The sequence below is a fragment of the Thunnus maccoyii genome, chromosome 6 (genome assembly GCF_910596095.1).
Source record: "Thunnus maccoyii chromosome 6, fThuMac1.1, whole genome shotgun sequence".
Classification (NCBI taxonomy): domain Eukaryota; kingdom Metazoa; phylum Chordata; class Actinopteri; order Scombriformes; family Scombridae; genus Thunnus; species Thunnus maccoyii.
In genome coordinates this window covers 4,741,365-4,768,588 of record NC_056538.1, presented here as the reverse complement: position 1 = coordinate 4,768,588, position 27,224 = coordinate 4,741,365, and the positions used below count along the sequence as shown (strand labels likewise).

Sequence of the window (27,224 nt, the reverse complement as noted above, 5' to 3'; positions counted from 1 at the left end):
TTTTAAAGCAAGTTCCATTTAGAAGTACTTGAAATATGATACAGCTTATATTCTTCTAAAGGTCTGGATTGCAAGGGTGTAAAAACCTTTTTTACTCAGCATGCACGGTGAAGTTTTATTCTCTTAATAATGGGATTCCTAGAGCTCTGATATTGTGAAGAACCCCACAGAAGATCCTGCTCTTTGTATGTCTTTCTAGCTAACCTATATTTGTCCAGTACAATCACTTCATCTCTGTCCGCTTCCCCTTATCCACTCCCCCCTCCTTTGCTGTACCTCATCTCTTACTGAACCCACCTGAGCCAGACTAATGACCCCCTGACAGTCCGTCAGCCTTGTGAAGCCATGTGCCCTCTCCACAGGCTGGGACTGTGCTTTTAACATCACTGCTGTGTTCCCTGCTGTTCCTGGCACACAGCAACTAAGTAGATAAACTATGAATCCTTTTATCAAATGATAATACAGCAAAGTAATGAAATACCTGGATTTAATGCCTATTAAGTATGTGAGAAGCATTACTTGTTGCCCTTAGAGCAACATTAATCCACCTTGGAAGGATTTTGATCTTGATCCTTGACCTTTGCAATAGTGGGCCATTCAATCTAATAATTATATGATAAATATTTTTAATTGTAGCACTTACATTGAATATAATAAACAATAGTCAACAGGACCACAAGCCATTACCCCACTGTAGGTAAGCCCTTGAAAATCTGGTCCGGATTTAGAAAAACTTTGGTGCCTGTACTGCAATGACTTTGCAGTTTTCTCCATTATTGTATCTTTGCTTCATTTGAGCAAATATCAACAAGTTTAATATGCCCAATTATCATGTCTCATTTAAGGCGCTTGTATGCTTCAACTGAAGTGCATGTCGAATGGTTGAACAGTGCGTGAAACCAAAGCTATGAAGTCCAAAGACCTGGAGGGATGGATGGTCAGCCCTGAGATTTCTTTACCTCTCATCTGTAATAAGTTCTTGGTTCATTTCCCACTTTTACTTGGTCTCTACCTCTTTTTCTCAACTTGGTCTTTGAACTGATCTGGACTTGATTATCATCATTTTCACTACAGCTGTGCGGGCTGTTAGAAGTGCAGCAAGTAGCACCACATGAAACATTTCCATTGATCATCCTTGAATGAGCTTCATGAATTTATTTATACAAGGCATCAACAATCCAAAGTCCCATATGGGCTTGATTCATTCCCCCCTCCCATATCACCTCCTGTCCCTAGTGTTACATACAGTATGTTCTGTGCTCATGCAGTTGACCTGATATTTCCACTCTTTTCTACAGAGACTCCTCTTCTGTACATTTTACCTCATTTTCATAACCTGTTCTTAATTGCCTTGGAGCAATTATGTTCATTTGTATCCTGGAGCATGTGACCATACTGCACACCTTCATCTGTGAGGCACTAGGCACTGGTTGTGACTTACCCTCCTGTTGTCTGCAGGGCTGTGGTAGAACTGGGAGATGACCTGCTTGCTGCCGTCCTTAGCCTTGGCGCCTGACAGTTGGAACTTGTCTGAGACGAGCGTGAAGGCGGTACCGTAGTCATAGGACACATAAACCTGGAGCCAAAGAGAAGAGGAGGAAGTAATCAGCGGCTACAGTGCACCTTGTGGTTCATGGTAACTGGGCAAAAACCATGGCTCCGGATTATAGAATGTTACTTAGCTGGACAAGAAAATACACAGACATACTCCTGATGCAAAAGAATATATGTAAGGGATAATCAACAAGTTGTTTAATGGTTTTAAGGCATGACGTGGAGGAACAGAACTGGTGCATCCACAAAGTGCCTTAAAACCGTTTAACTAACACTGAAAAGTTGATTAACCCACTTCTATCATGGTCATTTGCCAACAATATAAAACAAAAGCATTTGCAAATTTTGAGTTAAAGTTTTACACTTAAAATCAAAAGCTTATGAAGCAAAAGCTTAACTGTTGTCATGACAACTTGCTACACTGTACTCACCGCCAACCTGAACCGAGACATAGGCTAAATGTCACATAAGGTGTCATTAAGCATAACAACAGAGTATGTCTCCAAATCAGTGTTCTATTCTTTTTGGTAGAGAAAGTCTCTCAGTGTATTAACTGCCCATTTTGTTGCCTTTCTTGTATTAATCTCATCCTTCTCTTCTTCTATCATTTTAAGCTCTTCGGGTGTCGGTTACTTGTTTTCTGCTTGGTTTCTTTCTTTTCTTCTTCATCTCTTTTTCCTCTGCTGTGTCCAATTCTTCAAAACTTCATACCGAGTAAGCTTTGACAGCTATGCTCTTTAAATGTTGCTACAGTTACAGGTTGGGTAGCGGATGAATTTAGAACAGTGATTAAACTTGAGCCGAACTACCTAGTGCAATAAACGGTTTTAACGCACACCTGCCAGCCAATAAGAAAAGAGTATTCACAAAGACCATGGTATAAGCACACATATTTTCTCTCATTTAGGCTTTGGACATTGGATTTAAATCACATTAATCTGTAATTAACAAAAAAAAGCTTAAGTATCCCCTCAATCACATCCCCCAAGAGACCAGTACACATTTAAAAACTTCCACTGACTCAATACATCTGGCTTCATGGTTGTGGGTGTATGTGAGAGATAAGGGTGATTTAAAAATATAATTTTTCTTCTAAGTTTTAATGGTCTAATTAGAACTCTGTGTGGTTGTAAAAAGAAAAGACATGTTATAATTTGACCATTATGTGATGGGCTGCTACTGTGGGCTGATAATGGGCTGAAATTAAAAATCTGATTTTGTCTAAATGGTGTTGTCAACCTCTTACATGATGGCTGATACAGTATTTGTCACAGCTACAGACGTGCCTCTGGTTTCTCTTTTGTTTCCTTGTCTGTATCTCTTGCTGCGTTCCGAATCGCATACTTCTACTTTTTACTTTTAGTACGTGCTGCAGCTGCCCTTACAAAGTACATACTGTTGCACGCAGTATGCACGCTGTATGCATACAACTGGGATACACTACTTCATCTGTCATTGCAGCTTCCATCATTGTGCTGTCATTGGTCTGTTCCCTCTCGGCGGCTCAGTCAACGTGACGCATCTTCCAATGTGCAGAGGATTGTGGGATAGAGTAGCCAGAGAAGCATGCTGGCTTGCATACTGAAAAATTCAACCAGTATTGGGACATACTTAATCTTTTTCTGGCATATTAAATAGTATGGTAGTATTGGAACACACCCCTTTTGTCTGTGTGGATCTGTGTGGCGAGGGCGTGGCGCTCCTTCCCTGACTCTCCTGGCTCCAGGTTTCAAGCTGATTGCACACACCTGCCTTCCATTAAGCTCATCATCCTGCAGTATATCTACTCCGGATCATCACCCACTGTTGGCCAGATCATTGTTTCAGCCACAGTGATAGTTAACGCTTCAGGCCTCTCTTTTGTTATAGTATTGAGTTCCTCACTAACTGCTATCTCTCTTTCCCGTACTCCAGGATCCTAACTCGTCTGCCTGCCTGCTCTCCAACACACTTACCACCTGCTATCTTCTGCCAGCCCACGCCATTCTCCCTCATTCATCACCCTCCAGCCCTCTGCCTCAGCCAGCTTCCTCCCTGCTCGTTCCACCTCCGTTCCACGCTACCCTTGCAATAAACCCTCTTCATTCATCTCACTCCTAGTCTGTGTCTGCGTTTGAGTCCACATTACAAATCATAACAGAATGATCTGGCCAAACATGGACCCAGCAGACTTGGATGACATCCACCTTGCCACAAATGATCTCCGCCATGCCAGAGACAACCTCCGTCATGCCCTCGCCAACCAGGGAACCCTCGTGGGTCAGCATGACCAAGTTCTCCGAGAAGTTGTGGAGATATTATGGGGACACACAGCCAGTGTGTCACTGATCGAGAGCCAGCACAACCCTGTCCCCACTTATCATTCATCATCTATCTCAACCTCAACCTCCCGTTATGCCAGCTTACCTGCCAAGAGAGCCTCACGTTCCTGTGCCAGAGCACTACAATGGAAATCTGGGGACGTGCAGGTCCTTTTTACTCCAGTGTTCCCTTATGTTTGAGCAACAGTCACAGACATACTACACAGATAAGTCCAAAATAGCTGTGGGACTGGTTATGGGGAGGGCTAAAGCTCGGGGAGCAGCAATCTGAGATAGTTCACCTTCCATTAGTTCATCTTATGTCATCCTGTCAGGGGTAAAGATGCTAGCAAGCGTTTTTCGTCACTTCGTCAGGGCTTCTACAGTGTAGCAGAGTATTCAGTTGAGTTCGGGACTTTAGCGGTGGGGTCTGGGTAGTCGCTTCAGGGGGTTTTCATAAGCGGGCTTAGTGACTCAGTTTAAGATGAGCTAGCTGCCTGGGATGAGTCAGGCAGCCTAGACGAATTAATTTCCTCGGCCATTAAGTTAATCGCCTGCATGAACGCCGTAGGGAGAGAACCAGCTGTCCTCCATCTTTGTTTTGCTCTCGTCCAACCCATTCACTTATTTCCTACCGTGTTTGTGTTCCTCGCTGACTGCTATCTCTCTTTTGTTATCTCCCTTTCTCGCGCTCCAGGATCCTAATTCGTCTGCTTGCCTGCCTACCTGCCTGCTCGCTCTCCAACCCACTTACCACCTGCTATCTTCTGCCAGCCCACGCCATTCTTCCTCATTCATATCACCCTCCAGCCCTCTGCCTCAGCCAGTTTCCTCCCTGCTCAATCCACCTCCATTCCCCACTATCTTGGCAATAAACCCTCTTCATTCATCTCACTCCTCGTCTATGTCTGCGTTTGGGTCCACATTACAAATAATAATATCATTACCTTTTTAATTGATCAATACTGATGAAACACTGGATTCTTGTGGAATTTGGGAATTTTTAGCAGGGAAATTGTCAAAATTGAGAATCTTGGTTATCAGGCAAAATAGCTTCAATATCAGTATCGGTATTGGTCTCAGAACTCTTCATAAGTAAGTCTGTCTCTTAACTTCCCAAGTCAGATAAGTTCAGAAAGCTGGTGAAGTGAACAGTAAGCCAGGTAGGGAAGTTCAAACAGAAAGAGAAAGAACAGACATGTTATGTTCAATGACTATGCTTGAGGCTGTCATCTTTTTTCTGACTGTGTGTGTGTATTTGTTTTTTATGTCAGTGTAGCAGATGGAGCGATTAATGTGTAGCTCAACAGTTATAACATCACTAGAAACATGTTAAACAAGTGTGAACACACACATACTATAAAATGCCACAACCATGCTAGTTTTAGCTTTGCTATAAGTCTTACTTACAGAGCTGGTTTTGGGCCCGGTGGCTCCTGCGCTGTCCCGGGCCAAGGCTACGATGACATTGCTCTTCTCTCCAGCCCAGTGGACAACCATCTGGTTATGAGAGTCATTCAGGTTGGCCTGCAGGATGAAACAGGTTAAACAAAGGATGAATACCATGGAGACAAAGGCAGGATGAAACACTTTGCAGATTCTCTCTTCTGACTGATGACAAATTAAATGTTGCAACAGAGATACTGAGTCATAGCAATAGAAAAAGACAAAATACTGACATAGCAAACAGAGGGATTAAAGGTGACTGATCATTGACCCACTCCCATTGTTTTATGGGCTTAAGACTGAACTAAGAAAGATAATATAGACATTCCTGATGTTTGCTGAAATTTCTATGCTTATATTGCTACTGGTTCAGCACCCTTGCAACTGAATGGTTCACAGCTGTGCACAGGGTCATCTTCTGTTGATTCACCAGACTATGTAATATTTGAAAGAAGAAATGAAACCATCTACAAGTGAGAAGTTAAATTCATAAGCAATAAAATGCACCCTTGCTCACCCTTTGAAGGCATTATTGGTAATCTCCACAATACACAATTATTTACTGATATTAAAGGTCCTGTGTGTAATGTTTAGTGGCAGCTAGCGGTGAGGTTGTAGATTGTAACCAACTGAATATACCCCCCTCCCCATCCCCCAATTCTGTTCTGCTGGATGCCACTAAATTCTACACACTAGACTTTTAAGGTATTACATTATTGATTTATATGGCTTAGTGCCATTTACCATCTGGTTACCATATCCATGATGCTTTATTGAATTTCCCGAAAATGTATTCCATCATATACTGTATATTGTTATTGTCATATAAAATTAGATATGTCACGATGACCTCTTGGTGTTAAAGTGAGGCTGCTACAATAAAGAGCAGTGACATGTGCATTGTTACCCATTCTTATTATCAGTGTGAATATGTTTCACACTTTAGGGAAAAGAATGAGTGAAACAAATCAGCCTGATCTGCTGACAGTCACTAGAATGAATGTAGACTAGTCATCAGCTCAACATATGGCTTGAATCTGAGGCTACAGCAGACAAAAAATGACTTGTGTCTTCACATAAAACCTCAGCCATAAACCTTGGAAGACAGTAGTGATTTAGAACCAGGCACCGAGTCAAGCTCATTTCACTTCTTTCATTTTTGAAACTAAAGACGCACTAACTCTCTGGTTTCAATGGCCTGACTGTCAAACTCGAACAATGTAGACAGACAGACAATGACCAACAGCACTCAAGGAACTGAACCAGCCCTCGGAGCTTTCATGACAACTTGCCATGGTATGCTAACACACAAGGCTATGACCTGAGATAACCTCAAGCTGCAGAGCCTCTATGACAGAGACAACCAAAAGACAAATTATATACCATGACTCAACTAATATTGTGTTCATAGTCTAAATAATGAGAAACAAGGTTAAAGCTGCACTAGACAATATTCCTATATGAATTAGGGGTTGGAACTAAGGAGCTGATAATAGTGACAAATTCACACAGAATTCTACACTGCAGTTCCCCTGAGCTCTATAGAGCATTTTAGAGACTTTTAGCTTGTTATTTTTGGTTTTCTGGCTCAAAAGCTCCACTCTCATTATTCTCATATCCAGAATTAACAGGCAGTTGTTTTCAGGCAAAAAGCTCTGATAAACCCACTATACACGACCTGTCCAGCGCCAAACACAGTTAGCTACTAGCTAGTAAGCATGGTGAAGCATTTAGCCGCTAAAGAGCCAGATATTTCACTCATTTGCAGAGACCAAGCCAGAGCTAAAAGAAGAGTGACTTTTATGAGTGGCCAGAAACAACTCCAAATGAATGTTAATGTTGGTTATGTTTGTGTGATGTGTAAATAGTAAATTGTTTGCTAACACATTAGCCATGCGTCGTGTAAAATGTGTGTAATTTCCAGTTTATTGTTTGGCCACTAAGTGGCTGGAAAAACTGATTGATGCAGTTTTAAATTTCCTTAAAAAGTGTTTTTTTCTTTATAAAACCTCTTCTCTGTAAAAGATCACTCACAGAAAAAATAATAGCTTAAATAAAGCATGACTCCACATGAATGCTAATTTTGCAGCAGCTTCCAAAACAGCTTTACATGGTGATATTACGCTGCTGTTGTGTTTTCATCTTGTTCTGCTGCCTCTAAATGGCCAAAAATCTTTTATTTCAGTGTTAAATTACTAATCTTTAAGTGTTTTGTTTTATGTCATTACAGTTACTGCGATCACAGTCTTCAAAAATAAGGCTGAAATTTTTTCTATATTTTTCTTACTGTCAATAAATCTATTAGAAAGACAAAAAAACATGTTAGTCTGCCTCTCAGTACTTTCCTAGCCTGTCTGTGACACTGAAAATGTACTTTTTTTGAAAACCATCACAAATGCTGGGCTCAGTAATTTCCTAAAACAGCTGGGCACTGTAGTTTTTAGCAAACATTACTCAATTCAAGTAAACAGTGCTTTAGTTGGGGACTATTTTCAGTCACGGAATAATATAAATACACTAGTCAGTATTTACAGCAGCAGGACAGTCTGTGTGGAACTGAGCCAAAATAAACTACAGTGTCTGTGTTCATGGTGATGAAGGAACATGTCACCAAGTGCAGCAGAGTGGAGCTATGACGTGTTTTAATAGTTTTTGGACAACAATGGAGCTCAATGGACAGAGGAATAAGATATATCAGGCTTTGATACTCACACAATACTTGTTAGTGGGATCAAACTGTTGACAATAAAAAAAAAAAATAAAGAATATCATCAGCATCCTTCAACCACATGAACACCTGGCTGATCCAGCTTAGACCATGTGTACATGTGTGGAGGTGCAGCATGTCTATTTCCATGTATAGGGTGGGTAAAGCAATGACTTGCTGTAACACACACTAATTCCCCTCGGTGCACCTCCCATCAGGCACATAGTTCAATGAAAAGAAATAGGCTATTTCATCTTTTTCATTGTCACTGCCTTGCCATCTCATCTCCGTGCTGCTTTCCTTCTCTTATCTTTTATTGATGATCCTGCGAGGGGCAGGCCTCAGAAAGGGCTCTTTTTTTTTTTTTTTTTTTGCTTCAAAGGCTTTTCTCTGCACTTTCCTGGTGGCTCACACTGTGGAGTAAACAACAAATATCTTTGCTATTTCTGTCAGCTGTGATCAGAGACAACCCTCGACCCAGTTCTGCCTTATACTACTTACTATTGCAACAATGATGTGGGTGACAGTGCCAAAACATTGGTATTTTGATCGCGCAAGAAGCTGCAGTTTAATAAAATATCCCGTCTGAAACATATCAGCAGTTCAGAACAGCTGCTGGCAAGTGCAGCGTGTACTGGGCCTGTTACATCAGGGTGAATGGATTCACCACGCTGCACCAACGTTCAACAGTGATCTTACAAGGAGAAATGCATCGAAGAAAAAGCAGAGACACTAATATCTCTCCACCCACAGTGGCCTCAAAAATCTATAAACCAATGCAGCAACAACACATATTGTGTTTTGGTTAAGGTGGTGGGGAATCCTGGGAAATGTAGGAAATCATTAAGTGGTGCGCTACTGAGAAAATTACAACACTTTATTACAAAATAGCTCCTGGAAAGCATTGGACATCACAGACTGATGATATATAAGAGTAAGAAGGCCCGAGTGTGGATTTTTCCTTTAACGTGATGCTGAAGTCGTCGCCAGAAAACAGCAAAGCCAACATCCTGCAGAACTAGACTCTGTGTCGCCAGCAAGGCACAAATATAACCTTTTCCTCATTTAACTTCCAACAATGGGACGACTATGAGCCACTGTCAAGAAGCCAGCTTCAATGATAGACAACTTGCTTTTCCATCTCTTGCTTTAGTCATCAGCCTTCTGCTCCTCCTCTCCATCTTCCTCAGTCTGCCTCCCTCAGGGCTGCCTCAGTAAAAAAAAAAAAAAATAAAAAAAAAAAATTCAGGGCTGTCTCTCAGGCCGAGGTGTTGCGGCAGTAAATCTCTGCATTTTAGGCCTCATTGGCTGCGCTGTTTGTGGACTGAAAGGGTACCAGCAGCTCCACAGACTGACACAGCTGAATCTAGAAAATGATGATGACTGTGAAGATAAAAACAATTTGCTGGGTTGCAGTAAATTGCGGCAGAGTTAATGCTGAGAGGGGCCTTGTAGTTAATGCGTCCATGCCTGATGGCTGCTCTGTTGACAGGTAGCGGCTCAAACTGGAGACAAGGATACTGAACAGGGGGCTACTGCAACCATGACGATGGGCATTTGTGCGGAGAAAAAGGCAGCATCTTTGTTAAAAGCTCCACAGCCTGCTACTCTAAGCCTTTGTGGTTTGGCCTCACAACTCACAGGCTTAACTGACCTTTCCATTAACTTCCTCGCACATGCTTTCAAACACGCATGATTAGGATTTTACAAGTGTTTTCATGTCGTGGATGCCCAGGTGTTCATTTCTTTAGATTCTGGCTGAGTGACCCTCACTTTGCAACGTTTCTGTGGTCGCTTACGTATTGAAACTCACCAGAGACATGCAGACATCATTATTGACACCTCCAACACGTACAGCTTCAGTCTTTTACTAGAATGTGCCTGCAGTGTTTTGACACTGGAGCAGGAGGTTCAATACAATACAATAACATACAATACAATAAGGGAATTCATTTTTACTCTGTATGACTGCACCTGAATGCATCGCTATGGCAGTCTGCACTCTGAACTTTTTCAAAAGGATGAAAATGTACACTTAAAAATACTAACTTATCTTTTTTTGGCCCTGCTTCCTTGATATGGGAAAGTGTAGTTTTCATAAATAAATGGGTTAGAGTAGAATAATGTCATTTTATACTGTGATATGAGAAATTTTCTGGAAAATCAATTCAAAAATAGTTTCTTGATAAAACAGCCAGACGGAGATGTCTGTTTGTGGCTGATGAAATAACTGATCAAATCAAAGTATTTCATCACGTTGATACAGAGATCAGATAAAACCATAAAACATTCCTGCTTGTTCATTTGCAACATTCCCAACTGCTGGTCTGTTACTGTACACACAGAGATGTTAAAGATAGAGCCCACACCATAAACAGGATGGTAACATTTCTGACAGCTGACTCATTCATTTCCAATATAAATATATATTTCACGTGTTTGATCTCTGTCAGATACAAGAGTGTGGGGATCTCAGCATATTGCAACACAATCTCCCTCTCAAAAACTGTCAATTTAGGCTTAATGTAGGTATGTTGTTCTGTTGTTGTTGATGGGTGTGTATGTGTTTGTTAAATTTAAAATTCACTTTTAAAAAAAAGAAGAAAAAAAGAAATACATTTTCATTTTTTTTTTTAATTTAATCAGCAACTATTTTAATAATCAATTAAGTGTTTGGAGTCATTTTTTACAAAAAAAATGGCCAAATGATTCCAGCTTCTCAAATGTGAACATTATCTGGTTTCTATAGTCTTCTATGACAGTAAACTGAATATCTTTGGGTTGTGGACTGTTGGTCTGGACAACACAAGACATTTGGGAAACAGTGAACAACATGTTTCACCATTTTCTGACATTCTATAGACCAAACAACTAGTTGATTAATTGAGAAAATAACAGATTAATTGACATTGAAAATAACTGTTGCAGCTCTGTTTTCTATGTTGTGGACTTCGGTCTGTTTCCTAGTATTTTCTAGCCGTTGTATAGTATGCTGTGATCTTTTTTTTTCTTCTATTTTTTCTGTGTGTTGTGCTATGTATACATATTTTTCTCTTCCTTGATAAACTTCGATTGTAGATGTTATTGTTTTTTCTTGCATGTTATTTTTGTCTTTACAAGCCACTTTGGGTTCTTTTTTTTTTTAAATCTCACCAGCACAAATCATATTTACTCCTTTAATGCACTATGTTTCTTGTTATTTGTGCAACTAAATTAACAAAATGTATATTGTTTCATGGTTTATATGATATCAGTCACCTTTGGATATGAATTCAGAGCAGCGATGATGCTGCTATGCTGGAACTATGTGGTAATCTGAAAATAATGCACACCCTCTGACCAATACGACTATATATATATATATATACCACACCTACTGAGTGTTCTCTATGATATTTCCACCTCTCACACTGCACTTCAACATGGCGGGTAGTCCAAAGGTGGCTCTGTAAGTGACAGAGAGGTGTTCCTTATCTGCTCCCATCCATCAATCTCTATGACAGCTTTGTGGTCACTTGGGGAGTAGGGGGGCTGGGGAGGGAGCGGGGGTGGAGTCAAGCGTATCGCAGACAGACAACAAGGCTACTGTACTGCCACGGTTGTCTGTCTGTCTGTCTGTCTGTCTGTCTCCTTCACACACACACACACACACACACACACAGACGCATAATGCATTCCGCCTCACCGGAAGCTATCTTGTACGAACCCTTCATACCTGACGGAGCAGACAGGACTCAGCAAACCGAGAGACTTAGTCAGAAGGAGCAGAGGAGAAGGATTTCTCTCTTTTTATGATGGGTCGCTCCTCAGTCAGACCTTGAGGAGTCAACAGACTGGAACAGTGAGCTTATCGCCATCTTAATAGTCCCCTACTCCCTCAGTGGTGTGAGGCAAGCTAGATTTATATCTGCACCGCCACATCCTGCTCAAATACTTAATGCAATACTAAAAGCTGCCGTTAATTATTATTTCAGTTGACTTTTCTGCTGGGTAAAATCAATGATAAACTCACTGATGAAATGTTTTGCTTATATTTTTTGTTTTCTGAATAAGACTATACTGTGTTTGATTAGTGAATATTTTACAATGTGTTCAGGATACTGAAATACCACATTAGTATCACTTCCAAAGGCATAAACACTGCCTGTTTCCAAGGTGACGTCTTCAAATGCCTTGTTTTTTTACAACGTAAAATCCAAAATCCAAAGATATTCCATTACAATTACAGAAGATAAATGAAACCAGCAAATATTCATATTAGAGAAGCTGTAATATGCCTTAAAAAAATGTCTCAAAATGATGAATCGGTTATTAAAATAGTTGCAGATTAATTTCCAGTCTGGCCTCTAAAAAGTGCAGAAATGCGCCTTTTTGTCTCAGCTGACTGGAGGGTTGTGTGGGTGTCTGTGTTTGATTGACAGCAGCTGGCAGGCTACCAGAGTGAAGAATGAAGACAACGTAAACAAACTGCTGTAGCTACAAGCCATGGACGAACAGTGTGACGCTAACAGGGATTCTGAAGAGCGACAACCAAACCAACATGAATGTTTGTTTGGTGGCTCGTTAAACAAGCTAAGCTGCAGGAAAGACGCGTGTTCATGTTTGTAAGTTAGATAAGAAGGAGACTTTATCAGGAAAGCTAATGTGGGTTGTTGTTCAGAGTCTGTGGCTCTTGTGTTGTGTAGCAGGATGCAATCAGGCTAAGTGTGACCGTCTGCTCTGCCTATGATAGAACAACATGTTATCGCTTTATGCAAGATTTAATTTGCTGTATCAAAAGAAGAACTCCATATATGTAGACGGGTAATGTAAAGGAGAACACAGGACAAGTGATTTACACAGCAGATGCTGTAGTGGACTGTAAGTTTAAAGAGCAGAAGGACAATTTATGAAGGCTTTCTTGTGCTTCTTTAGGGATCCTCAGTATCGCATCTATGATGAAGATGATATTGCATCTCGGATGATCGAGCATCTAAGATTCCAATACTGGTGTTGAGTCCACTGACTGAATAAGGATGGAGGATGGATTGAACTTTCTTACTTGTCTCTTGTAACAGATGTCATTTTGATGGACAGCTGTTTTATATGCACTACTTTTACAGAGAAGTCTGAGCAGGTGAAATGTGATGAAATGAAACACTGGCTCTTGTGTTAAAGCTGAGGCCCTAAAAAAAGAGCTGAAAATGCCAGAAAGGCAATTTAGAAAAAGGCCATAAAGACTTTTAGAAAAGTGGCTCAACAAGTTAAGCAGTGCTTCCTCTACCATCTGTTATTTTATCTCTTTATTTGTCTGTATATAAATAGCTGAAAGGTACTATGACATTTTATTATTGTGTACAACTGAAAGTAGCCGTAAGATGAGTTCCCTTACCTTTTCAAAGTCTAAAATCATGTCAAAGTGATTTTCAGTCAATATGCATTCTAAAGAAAAAAACGTTTTTGGAGATATTTCCAGAAATATCCCTTTGGCCTGCACAACAGTTAAGTGACAGCTGAGCCACAGAGGGACAGAGACACAATGCAAACTAACTTGTTCTTAGTCTGTCAAAGGACAGACAGTGTTTTGTTAGCAGTAGTGTTAACAGAGAATCTGGCATTTTACATCTAAAATGACCATTCTTAACATATTCTGAATATTTTTGAAGTTTGAAGAGCAGCAGCCATCTAACTGCTCCATATGCCTTATGATATTAGCAAGTGTACTTTTCTCAAGAAAAGTGGTCAAATGTGCTTCAAACTAAAAAAAAAAAAGATTAGCTACATGTGAATAAGTTCTCTCTAATTAAAAAGACAATTACATCTGATTGACAAGAGCCGTGACACTGTTTACATAAAAGTTGGTAAACTCTTCAAGTAAAGGCGTGAAATTTTATATTTCATCTAAGGAGGCTGAGAACTTTTTTTTCCCCTTTTTGGTCACTGATTCTATTTCCTGAAAAAAGACACAAGATGTCTCATTAGCAAAGTGAAAAAAAAATCTAATTAAATTGGACTTTAAAGGCAGTTGATAACGGTGCCAAGTGGTGCAGGAGCAGTGCAACGCAAGTGCAGTTAACAAGGAGCTTGTTAGCAAGAGAGCCTTTGATGAGCTTGTGGTTTTTCCTCACTTTAAAAAGGACTGTATGACGGTGTAAATGGGGGTGTATCCGTCCGGTTAGCACAAGAAGAAGAATTTTAGTTACGGCCATTATGACCAACATATTTCTCAGAAACGCATGCAGAGCTGATGTCATTCAACAACAGGAACACAAACACTCTGCAGTTCACAGGAAAGAATTTAAACATTGAAAATAGTGATATTACTTTACCTTTGTCGGTTTTTATGATCATTAATCTTTATTTTTGCTATTACTCCTAACACGATGTTATCATCATTATTATTGTCAGTATAATATTAATGAATTAATTTAATTATCTGTACATTGTTATAAATGTTCTGTCTGAGTACAGATGAAAGGTCTAGCAGACCCTGTATGGATTAAGCCCAATTTTAGCCCCGAACTGATCACCCCCCCGACTAATTTTCAGTTTGGGGGGGGGGGGGGGGGGGGGGGTCATGACGCCTGTTTAATCAGCTGAATGAACTGGCTGTTGGACGATCGGTTGGATTTCTGACATGTCAGAAATTGTAGTCAGCTGTCTGCAGTTTGAGCAGTTTGATCCAATTTCCCACATGACTGCTGTCAGAAGATCCTTTTTTTTTATGTAATATTACTGGAGTATATTTTACATATTGTGGCTGAAACTGTAGTCCTGACTGAGACTGCTGTGATATAAAACTGAACATTGCAGCAGAACACACAGATCATATTGTCTGCATCTTCCAGACATCTGGCTCCATGTTTTGCTTTTTTTTCTTACTTTCCATTCATAGTAGAATTCACAAAGTAATGATGCCTTTCTCTCTTTTTGTCAACATTGCTGAGGACACAGTCATATTGTTTGAATTAACTTTATAGGACTTGTCACTAGACAAAACCGAGGTTTTGGCCATACAACAGGCTGATTAAAACGTACTGGGAGTTAACACAATGTACAAGCTTGGGGCCAGTATTTTTGAGATGTACCAACTGTTTCATTGTAGGGTCAAATAAGTTGATACATCTTTGCTGATGTGATGAGGATTTAATCGATGCATTGTTAACTGATGCAGTGTCATCTTGTGGTTTGGAGACAATGTACAGGCGTTACTTTTTTCTTTGTTTTAAAGGCCGGTCGCAGTAGAAATAGGTAGCTAGAAGCTTGGTGACGTAGTGGCTACTCACAGGGCTAGCTGGTGAACTACTGTAGCTGGCGTACTAGCTGCTAACACGCTAGCTAGCCCAGCCCAAGCTTGCTAACTGTCACTTGGCTCAGTTCACACGTTTAATTCAAGACGTATTTGTACCAAGCTGTATTGATTTTGCTTTTTTTTTTTTTTTTTTTTTTTTTTTTTTTTACTGTCCATCTCGTCCAACAACGTTTTGTGCGTCAAATGTTTAAATCTTTGGAATACTCTTCTAAAGCCTGGTGTGGTTCGGCCTTTAGGGTCAGTTAACCACCAGCCCACAAGTGACCTTCACACCTGGAGAGAACACAGTCAAGTCCATTTTATTTGTATAACCCAATATCACAAGTCACAAATTTGCTTTACAATCTGTAAAGCAACACAACATCCTCTGTCCCTTGATTCAAGTGAGGAAAAATTCCCCCCGAAAAAACTTTTAACCAGGGGAAAAAAATGGAAGAAACCTCAGGAAGAGCAACAGAGGAGGGATCCCTCTCCCAGGACAGATAGACATGCAATAGATGTTGAATGTACAGAATAGAACAAGACAAATGACAGAAATACAGCCTGAAACAGGATGACAAAATACAAGCTAACGTAGAATCATCTGTCCTGAAATGACGTCTGTGAGCTGGACTTTGAGCTGATTTCCCGGACGATTACTCAACCAGAGAAGTGTTCGGTGCCTTTATGTCATATCACACCTCACAACCATCCTCTGAATCACTTCGAAAGCCATGTGTTGTCCCTTCACATGCTCATTTGTGTCACATCCCAAGCAGGCAAAATGAAGCTTTTCCTTTCACCAACAAGCCATTACATGCCACCGAGAAACTGGCTGCATTCCTTATTTGTGTGTGGATCCAAATAAAACGCCTCTGGTCTTTTCTAGCTGCAGGGCTTTCAACTGGCAGCCTGACAACACTTAAAAAGCATCTTTACCGGTTATGCAATCAATGTAGGCTACTGTATATTGATTATTTAGGAAGGGAATAGTGCAATTTCCAGTTTAGTATTCACAAAGCACATTAAATACCATGAGAAAGTGTTAAAAAAAAGAGTCTGATACAAGCCCAGATGTGACAGAACAAACCAGGCTCTTGCAGCATTAGTCATCCAGACCAGACAAGTGCAGGCCACACATCTTTGCAAAGGATTAGCCGTGTAAGTGAGAATACTAACACAGCTAAGGTTTGAATAAACTCCAGACAATGCCATTAACCCAACCTCTCCCGATAAGCCAGCAGTGGATGAATTCCTTCACCAAGTTTAGGCCCATGTACAGTCTCTCCAGAGAGTAGCTCGGGTTGTTGGAAGAGCACATGCAGTAACTCAGAAGAGATAAAGAAGATAGATAGAAGAAGATAAAATATCTGCCAGCAAAGTGAGGTCATTCAACCTGCTCTCAGGCAGGTTCTCTTTTTTTTCTGGAATTGCCTGTAAACAAGGATCTTACAACAGGAAAACAGGAAAAAAAAGGCAGATTGCTGCATTAGCATCAATAAAATGACACTTGATTTAACTTCAGAGCTCAGGCTTTACAGCGAACACAGAAACCACTTTAATTATCTGCTGCATTCCTCTCCTTCCTTCCCACCCTTCTAGCGCTTTGATATCCTATTGGTAGCGAGGAGGAGTTGGGACTCTGTGTCTGGTACTACCAAGGAGTGGAACAGAGCAACAATACGCTTGGGCATCTAGCCTAAAATCCCCTTCCTCCCTCCCCTCTCTTCACTTCTGAGCTCTCCATTATTCAACGGCAAGAGTGAGGTGGTGGTGGTGGTGGGGGTGGGGGGGTAAAGGGGGGGTGAGGTGGGGGGCGTATGCATGCATCGTGGCCAGGAGAGCATCAGCGGCACAGCCGGTCTCAAACAATGACATCATCCCTGCAGGACTGGCAGGCAATGGAGGCTTGCGCCGCTCTCACCAGGCGCTAGCTGCTTTCCTGTTTGCATGTGCAAGTTATCCTTCGCTGTTAGCTACCAGCGTATTCCTAGCTACAGAGAGAGCATAATTGAGCCACTGTGTTCGTCCGCTACGTGCAGACCTCTACAGCAGACCTCCCTGTTTGGTTTCTTTGTCAGGTTAACCTTTACTGATGTGTTGACCGACTGAGACAGCATGATAAGATCTTCAAAAAAAACAAAATTGAGCAACGCATTTGTCGACATGAAACTGAATGTTTACAAGGTCCGAACGCAAACCTTGTTACTGCATAGGATGGAGGCACTCGATAGGAAACGATAAATATTAGATTCAAATTTATCTTCAAGGCTGAATGTGAAGTGGTGTAAAGTCATTCCATATAAAGAATGCTCTGCTTGAAACGTCCTGACAGCAGCTGCACAAACTCAACCAGACAAAAACGAATTAAGATGTTTTCATACTGGAGCTAAGTGCTGCTTTACCATACATACACACACACACACACACACACACACACACACACACACACACACACAGTCAACTGTTGTGCCTCCAGCCAGATCTCAGGGTGTTAAGAGCGAGAGTCAGTGATGAATTTTGAGGAGGTTTCTAGAGTCGGTATTAGCATGCAAGCATTACAGGTAAAGATGCGTGGAGTGCGTTATGAAGGTGTGTGGAAGTGTGTCTGGTGGTTTGAGGATGCGGAGTGTGTGTGTGTGTGTGTGGGATCGATGCGGCTGTAAACACTGCTCTGACTCCAGGTGATTTAGTGTCATTCAGTTGGGCTTTTCATTGGCTTAAATGCAGTGTGAATTCACTCAAAGGTGACTGCAAACACATATGCATGGTTGCACACACTCCACAGAGAAAGATCTGGTGTTTGGTGTGTTGTTCTTTTTATCTCAGAAACGTTGGTAGTACACACTGATCACTGATGTAAACTGAACTTTGCAAACATGATCTCTCAGTAGTGTGGCATTTTATTATTGGGTCACTCTGAAAATTGTTCAGTCATTGTGGTTGTCACTTGTCAGCCCAGTCAACACACTCACCAAACACATCACTGGTGTGTGTGCACAACTCCAAACCATGTTTAACGACAAGATCTCTTTTACTGATACGTGAGGTTTACTGATAACATGTTCAAATGATTTATTCCAACACTACACATGACACATGCTTTCCAGCATTGGCACTATGTGTCGAGGGGAATCATCATGAAATTTGATTTGATATGATTTAGAATCGATTCCAAAAAGCAGTTCTTGTGTTTGTGCTGACGGAACAGAAAAGGGTTTGGAAACGGTGTAATCTAGCGTTCATCTTTCAGTGACGGCTAGCATTCTGACACATTTTGGATTTACAGACTAGGGTATTTTGTGAATACATCAACCAGAGGTTAATGTTAGTGAAGTGGTGTGCCTAAACTCCAGCACTTTACAACAATAACTAGGTCAATAGTCCTTTTCATTTCTAAAGACCTGCACTTGTGTTGCACTGCTGCAGCAGAGAGTGTATCCTCCACTGCTGGGGACGGAACATTAATAACTCTCAAACACACACAACCTCCTGTGGTGGTCAGCGAATTCAACTTTAGTTTCAGGATTTAAAAGGTTGCGTACACCCGCACGCCTTTCTTCTTCTATTTTGTTCAGTCAGACAATGATCCTCATCATGACCCGTTAGCTGAACTGCCCATCATGTTTCATATCACCTTTACTGGTTTGACACACAGTGCACTGTAGTAAGAGCCTGAAAATAGTGCCTCCTTTTTCTATTTATCCAATCAAGAATCACTTCCGAATCAATTATGACACCAAGAATCAGAATCAAATCAAATCATGAGATTCCCAACACTGTCACTGTCATCATCCCCGTGTGTTCACCACTAATCACAGTAAACACACTGTGAAGCTTCTTACTGTTACACTCCACACTACACGAGCACATGATGATTAAGAGGGCTAATTGTATCATCAGGAGACCAGAAATAGCAGTGACACTGTCACAGAACAACAGCAGCAGCAGCAGCTGGTGAAAGAACAGCAGATATGAGGATTTAAAACTGTTTAACTTGTCATTAGGAGACTTCTCAGAACGAACTGAGCCTCTGAACCAATCATTCTACACCGCTGACCACCAGGTGTTAACAGCCAGCTAATCAACTAAAAAACTAATGAATTCAACGTGACTAATCACCTGATATTATAGAACAGTAAATTTTACCTAAAGGAGATTTTCAATCAACTTTACAATGTTGTACATTATACAACAGCCTTATTGAGTATATCATTTTGAGTTTGTACTGACACTGTGTCAGAGAGATGTTGATTCAACTCTGTGGTCATTTTAAAGGCTGTAATTTGTGCTGCTGGTGAACTTTATCCTAGCTGATATAAATGGGGGATAGTCAGAGTTCTGAAACAATTCATAGTCCATTAATAGATTAATCAATTCACTATAAGATAACCTACAATAATTTTGATAATAGTTTAATCTTTTAAGTGATTCAACAAGCAAAACAGCCAAACCTTCACTGGTTCCAGTTCTCAAAGGTGAGGATTTTTCCACGTTCTAGTGAACAATAATAAGTCAAATATTCATGGACAACTGCTTTGATAATCCATTAATTGTTTCATTTTCAAGCAAAAATGCCAAACATTGTCTGGTTTCATCTCAGGATTTGCTGCTTTTCTTTTTTGTATGACAGTAAATTGAATATTTTTGGGTTTTGGACTGTTGGTCGAACAAATTGAAGACATTAATGTGGGCTTCAACAAACTCTGGATGGCATTTTAAAATGATTTTTAACAATTAGTTGATTAAACAATTAATCGATCATGGAAAAACAAGTACAGAATGTGTTATTATTAGCAGTAATCATAATTTTCCAAGTTAAAACTGTCGTGTGACTCTTCACTTTTAGTCATTTTGTTCATGAGCATATTGTCGTTGTCCAATAAAAACAATATACTTTACTAATATAAGCTCAGTATCCATCCAAATGAAACGCAAATTTTAACAAAATTTCCAGAAAATTAGCAAAAGAAAATTCAAATGAATATGTGTTTTCATCAAGGACCATTACATGAATATTTGGAGTTGGGTCATAAAGATAAACAGCCGGTTGTGCATTTTCCAGTCAGAGGCCATTATACCACTGAAGAAGAAGAGAGCGCAACAAGACGACGTCATTAAAAGAGTTCCAGTCAAACCTCAAACAATGTAGAAAACATGATGGAAATATAACATTTATGTTTGTTTCATTTCATGTATTAATTTGAGAAACATTACAGTCTCCTCATCGCCCCACACAGATCTGATGTATTAATCTGCCGTTATCTTTCATCACTTCATGTATGAGCACAAATTGAGACTGTGAATAAAAACAGGTGGATGGAAACACATTTAATGACAGGGTGATGACATGAAATATACATTTCACATATAGTAAATTAACATCATGTTACAGTTACTCAACTACATTCATAAAATACAAGAGGTAATGGTTCCGGATCAATGGTGCAAAAAGAGCAACTCTTATTGAATTTGGAAACCAGAATATCAGTTGGGTATATATCTAAAGTAATATCAGATGGGTTTCTTTTGCCTTGTTTGGGAGACAGTACTTAAACAACTATGTTCTCCTCCAGTCCACTTCAGATATAACAGAATTCCAGTAAAAACATTCCCCTCAGAGAGAGGGAACAAACTCTTTATCTTCATATGTGAACAAAACTGATAACAAGAGCAGGGCGAGCAAGACGTCCATTGGTTGCCCTGGTGATGGCTGTTTCAGTGTCCAGTGTCAGGCTACCAGTTAATTTATTCTCCATCCCTGTAAGAGCCCTTCAAAGCCGTAAATACGACTTGGAGACAGATTTGGCCTGATATATACATTTTCAAACTGGTTTGATATTAAAGCTATAACATGTAACTGTTCTGCATTAAAATGTCTGAAAACAACTAGACCTATGTTATATATTTTGTTGAGCTGTGTACGTACATTATCACAAATGTTTCCAACAATTTCCAAACCCAGACAAATCTGTAATTTTGATCAAAGTAACGGTCCGTTTCACCTGGTCGCCTGTCAATGGCGCCATACCCCCTCTACCAAAGATGCATGCACCAGCGGCATTGTGGTTGCTCACCACTTGCACCAAAGAGTAAACGCATATAAGATAACACGTTGCTGTTGTGGTTGCCACCAGAAACTGTTATAAATTGACTTTTATTCAGTTTTAAGCCACATTTTTATGATAAAGTTTTAGATCTTGGTCATATTTATCTATATCTTTTAGCCAGATGAAGGATTTTAGTCATCGGACATCTGGATCTTAAGTTATCAGAGAAACAAGCTGGGTAGCCGTTAGCAGCCGCTCGGCTAGCAGCCGCTCGGCTAGCAGCCCGTTCCAGATGTCCTCTTTCCGCCAAACAGCTTCAGAGAAACACCGATTTTTAATGTGAAACTGCTTTATTCAGTGTTTTTACCTGTTTTAATCATCTGATCTGTTTGTTTTGGAGAGGAGGAGACCTGAACAATGAACACTGAAGTAATCCTATCTCAGAGAAGCTGGTTGTTTAACAATGAAGACAACATCTCCCATGATCCCACGCTACTTCACACCATCATCACACGTCGTCTTTTGTTATTGTTTTGACTGAGAGACCCCTAGTGGCTGAAATTACATATTTTGTGTTTAAAGCAAAATACAGGAAATGACCAGTTATAACAAATTTCACCACTAGGTGTCACACATGACTCGACCGTTCCCAAATGGAGCATAATAATAAGACCCACAAAGAACGTTCCAGAACGCTATGCAGAGTGTATTGAGACCTCTATTAACTACATACTCTTCTTACTAACAGTTAAAACTTTATAACACAACAATTAATAACCCACAACTAACTCTCTTTAACAGGGCAAAACATCATGGCACACAACTATTTGTGACACATAAACAATTTGTAACACCAATAATTGCACATTTACAAAATTACACAACTGAACGGCATGCTGGGTACAGCTCGCTAGCTAGCCAGGTAGCATAACAGTCTGTTAACAGCTGAGAAAGACTTTGTCGCTACAGTACATTCAAGAACAGAAAAGAGAGATGAAGGATGAAGAAAAAGAGACCAGAGATGCACCAGATGCCCAAGAGAAGAGCTCATAGAGTGTGTGGTGTGCTCTCTCGAGTTTCGGGGGCTTCGGGGAACACAGCGATTTTACTGTCAACACTTCTTTGTGGTCGAAGAAGAATTTATTTGTTTGCAAAGCGAGTCTACCGAGGATTGAACAGGCTGGATGGACATCTTTATCAGGGCAGACATATCTACTCTGAGTCTGCCCCACTGTCTATCCAGGTCCACGATCAGTTGGTCCGATAGTTAATGCAATACAAGTTCGATTTAGCACTGTCAGCACAGGTTGCTGAATTCAGCTACTTTTTAATTTGCCAGAACGTCTCATAATGACAAATGCCAGTGAAGTCGGTTCGCATAAAATCAAACCAGTTTAAGCTCATACACCAGACCAGACCAGCAAAACAGGAAACCAACCCAACGCTATTTGGAGAGACACTTGAGACAGTGAAAAAGAGCATAGTTGTAGATCATTCAGGAAGGAGCCCTGCACACCTTCAACCACAGACATATTTGTACAGACATAGACTTTGGTTGGACTGACAATAAACTGCAAACTCTGTGCTCACAACCACACATGGTGACACAATGAGCACTGATGTATGAAAAATATGCCTACTTAGCCAAACAACGATGCATCATTTCTAACATTTTTGCATCCTTAAAATCCGATTTATTTATATATAATTATTATCAGAAGCCCTATGCCTTTATCATTTAGAAATGTGACCAATAATTTGATATTTAGATTGATATGTATCTTCAATGTATCGGATTGTTGTCAATGCATCAAGATGTATATCCCATCATCCTCAGTGATGGAGACGCACATCCTTATCGAGCCCCACACCAGGTCAGTTACCCACAGATTACAGGTCAATGGATGCATGATTAAGAATGCAAACTATACTCCAATCAGACTGGGCCATTATCTCTGATTACAGCTCCTGCTCGAGCTTCTTAATAAGTCCAGTCATACCATTACAAGCCAACAGGGATGACAACAAGCAGCACCTGACCAGCTACGCATTTACTAACAACCTCTTCTGGTTCCATCTTTGTGACGAAACCTGATCCCGCTCACACACTCTGGAGGCTATTTGTCCTGTTTGCTGTGTTTGGACTGTGGGTGTCACCAGACAAGGAAGAAGCAATCAGCAGGCTGTGAGACAGCAGGCTGCGTTAGACTGGTGACAGATGACAGAGAGAAAACACTTCCCTTCTGCTTACTTCTCCTCCTCCCTGAAGCTCACTTTTTTCTTTCCTGTCTGTATTCTCTAATCAGTGGTCTATGATTTTATCACCTGTTTTCACACAGGTCTTGCATGTGAAGTTTTGCATCTGCTTCTAGGGATGTAAACGTTGTGTTATCGTTCTCTACGGGCCTCTACCATTAACTGTGTTGCTCATCTGGCCCATGGGTGGCCCTCAGGTGGCCCTCAGGTGGCCCAATATCCAGTCAAGCCTCTACAGATCCATTTCCATTTTCAATTCCAGCCAATTTGTGCTTACGGTTTACAACTTACAGGTTCCCAGTTCAGTTCAGTCTTCTGTCAAGTTTCACTTTGATACTGCCCTAACTCTCACTTTCTTTCTCCACTTGGGGATGAAATGTTTTCTCAGGCAATCATGTTTCATCGAGATTGTTGCAGTTTGTTCTGAGATGCTTCATTACACCTCTTCAATCAGGGTGTTTTCTGCGTTTGATAGCTTCATAATGCCGGGAGGCTCGGAGAGAGCACCAGCACGGTGAACAATGTCAGACTACTGGATGAAATGTCTTTGTAATGAATGACTATGTTGTAGCAGCACTAATGACTGCGTCGCTGCCAATAATCATACACCAATCCTGTAAACCAACACCGGTGTCTGACTGCTCTTCATCAATAAATACTGAATCATACTGAACACAGACAAAGAGGAGAAGAATAACTGACATCTAGCCTGGGTTTCCCCCCCAAAAAAGAAAAATGCAATTATATCCAACCAAGCGTGTGTATTTACATGAGAGTGTAATATGTTCAAATGAGGCCAATTTAGGATAGAGTCCTGACAAATGAATGTAGCAGCTGCTAGACTGATACAGAGGTATAAATATTTGCTTTCAAATCTAGACAGAATGGGGTTAGTGACCTGGAGCTAGCACCGATATGTTGTGTTCTGTCATGTGTGAAGAGACCTCCATCCCAAACCCCTTTTAAAATCTGGCTATTTCATGTTGGCATTGCGTGTTTGAAAATTTCAACATTGACTTTTTTCCAAATAAGTGAAAGTATTTAGCTGAATTCAATTTAGACCTAATTTACCAACCTACAGTAGAATTTGGATTGGTTGATGGGGATATGATGGAGGTGAAAAGCAGGTATGTGTTGTCACTGTTTGCTAAACTAGCACTTAACTGCTAATGTCTCCTAAAATGTCTTACAAGTCATTTTGTGTTATGTATTGTGTTATGTATTTGACGACGGGCAAGTCCACTAAATTGCCATTTATTTGAATGAAGTTTGCCATAACAGCTTAATTAGGGCTACTTTGCATCTGTGAGGTCGTTGCCTGAAAACCTTAACATGAACTTTGCAAATTCGATTTCACCACGACTTCCTCTGAAGACAGCGAATAAACGACAACAGCTACAACCATTTGCACCTCACCTCGCATTATTGGTTTCATTCTTAATCGGCGGACATACACACAAACACAAAACATCAAACGTTTCTGGGAATCTTAAGGGTCTTCTAATAACTTCGGCATGAATTCAATCTAAGCTGCAACTGTAATTTCATACTTTTTTCCTGTAATTTCTATCTACTTTCGGAGCTGCCACACACAGGTTGCTATCAACCCCTCAAAACGGGAAACCAGGTTTATGACTTGACATTCATTTGAATACGTGTTTGGTGGAGTGTAACGTTATAGCTACGTCGAAAACACCAAGTGGACCGACTGACTCATAAAACGTTTTCGGCTCTGTTCACTGGACATGTTGTTTTGAGGTTAAACAGGGCACTTGGCGTGCCTTTCTCCTCATACCACAGTGAACACAAGCAGGGCTACTTCAGCATAAGGTGCAAGAAATGATGTGACTTAGAAAACAACAGTGGGCTTTGCGTTATTTCCCCAAGACATCCTTGCCAGTTAAGGGCAGTCTGAGGTGATACACAATGTTCAGATTTAAGTGAGCAGGACCACTGGGATGCTACTACATTACCTGTCCGTACACCTTTGGCATGGTCGATTCTCCAGCACTCCGGCGGCTTCGATGCAGCGGAGGGGCGCCGGAGTCCCATCCGCCTTCAACAGCGCTACGAGCGGCCAGTCGCAGCGCTGAAGCCGCGGCGCCTCCTCCATCCCCGTCCGGTAAATCCCCATTTGCGTCTATCGTGAAATATCCTCTATTTTGCGGCAGCATGTAGCGCTGCTCCGGGTGAAGACGAAGAGTCGACGAATTTATTCCTGCAACCCAGAGGACCAATAAATAAAACGAACACCGAAGAGAAGACTGCATCCTGCTTGCTTGTGATATCGCCATGTTTGTGTATGTTTGGCTTTGGGGTTAGGTAAGACTGAGCAGCTCCTTCTACTGGCAGCGATGCCGCTGATGCTGCATTCACAAGCCATGGGAATGTCGGGAAGAACTAGTCTTCTGCACACAAAGGCAGTTAACAAGCCTCCGATGCGCCACACAATAATGTCTTTTTTATTAAGAGACAAACGCACCAGAGGAACACACAGTAACGACCATAAAAATAAACATGAATAAATACATTAAAAAAAACAGCAGCAGTCACACAAAACCAGACGAAAACACAATATCAAACCAATAACTCCACGTTATCAACAAATATATCTTGTATCACCAGGCCTAGCAACATACAGAAAAAAGAATACTATATCATAATGCTCACTTTACAAACTGATGGCATCATTATGTGAAAAAAATGGAAAATTTTGTTTAGTTAAATTAATGTATCATACACAAAACTCTTACCAACCCTCAGCTACAATAAACTGAAACTATCATAAGAAATATGATATATCAATCTAATATCAAAATATTAGGATGCTGTTTATATTATATAGAATTAGCATTATTCTATTATATAATATAGAATTATTATTATTATAGAATCTTACCACAACTGAGCATTTGCAGAGCATGCTTAAACATTTAATTTATTATTATAATAATCATTATCAGTCTAAATATGAGACTTCTAACAAGAAAACAGAACTGTTTTAGAAAAGTTTTAAGTCCAACTAGGGTTTAGTGATATGGATAAAATCCTCTATCACAATATATGTAATTTTTTATCAAAATCACAGTGCCATATACACCATGACATAGCAGATTCTATGGTAAATTAATTTAGAAATTTTTAATAGGATCAAATATCTAGACATGAATTTGTGGTTAAGGTTTTTGTCTAATCCAGCAAATTAAATGAAAGTACTTCATCAGATTGAAGCAAAATATATTGCTATAAAACAGTCCTGCTCATTGATTTGCAACATTGCCAACGGCTTACTAGCACCAGAGAGGTTAAAGGGATAGCTACAAAAAATATGGCAAAATCTCTACAGTCCACAAGTCTTCATAAACAAGTCCTTGCAAATGTATGCAAGTCTTGCAGGTCTGACTGGTCTCATGGGTGTGAAATGTTTAAATGCTGATAAGGAGCAACAGTAATTTGCAGAAAACTCTTATCATGGCTTCCTAATAGCTTCAAATTATCTTAAAAGCAATGTCACTTTTAACTCATTGCTCAACTTCCTTAGATACTCCAATGCTCTGTGACATGCAATCATTTCTAAAGATTTTTTTCCCTTTAAGTCATTTTTATATTCGATGTGTTAAGTCAAACCCTCCACATGTTCC

At 40.4% G+C, this 27,224-nt stretch overlaps 1 protein-coding gene across 2 annotated transcripts in view; it reads right to left on the bottom strand.

The window, feature by feature from the left end:
* sorl1 (sortilin-related receptor, L(DLR class) A repeats containing) overlaps positions 1-25,933 on the bottom strand; it is a 95,935-nt gene extending 70,002 nt beyond the window's left edge. For both annotated transcript variants that reach the window (XM_042413562.1, XM_042413563.1), the window contains exons 1-3: positions 25,557-25,933; positions 5,265-5,381; positions 1,442-1,576 (exon numbers count right to left, since the gene is read on the bottom strand). In XM_042413562.1, the coding sequence (XP_042269496.1) occupies positions 1,442-1,576; positions 5,265-5,381; positions 25,557-25,877 (573 nt within the window). In that variant the 5' untranslated portion in view covers positions 25,878-25,933. The remainder of the gene's footprint in view (positions 1-1,441; positions 1,577-5,264; positions 5,382-25,556) is intronic.
* Positions 25,934-27,224: the final 1,291 nt, after the last annotated feature.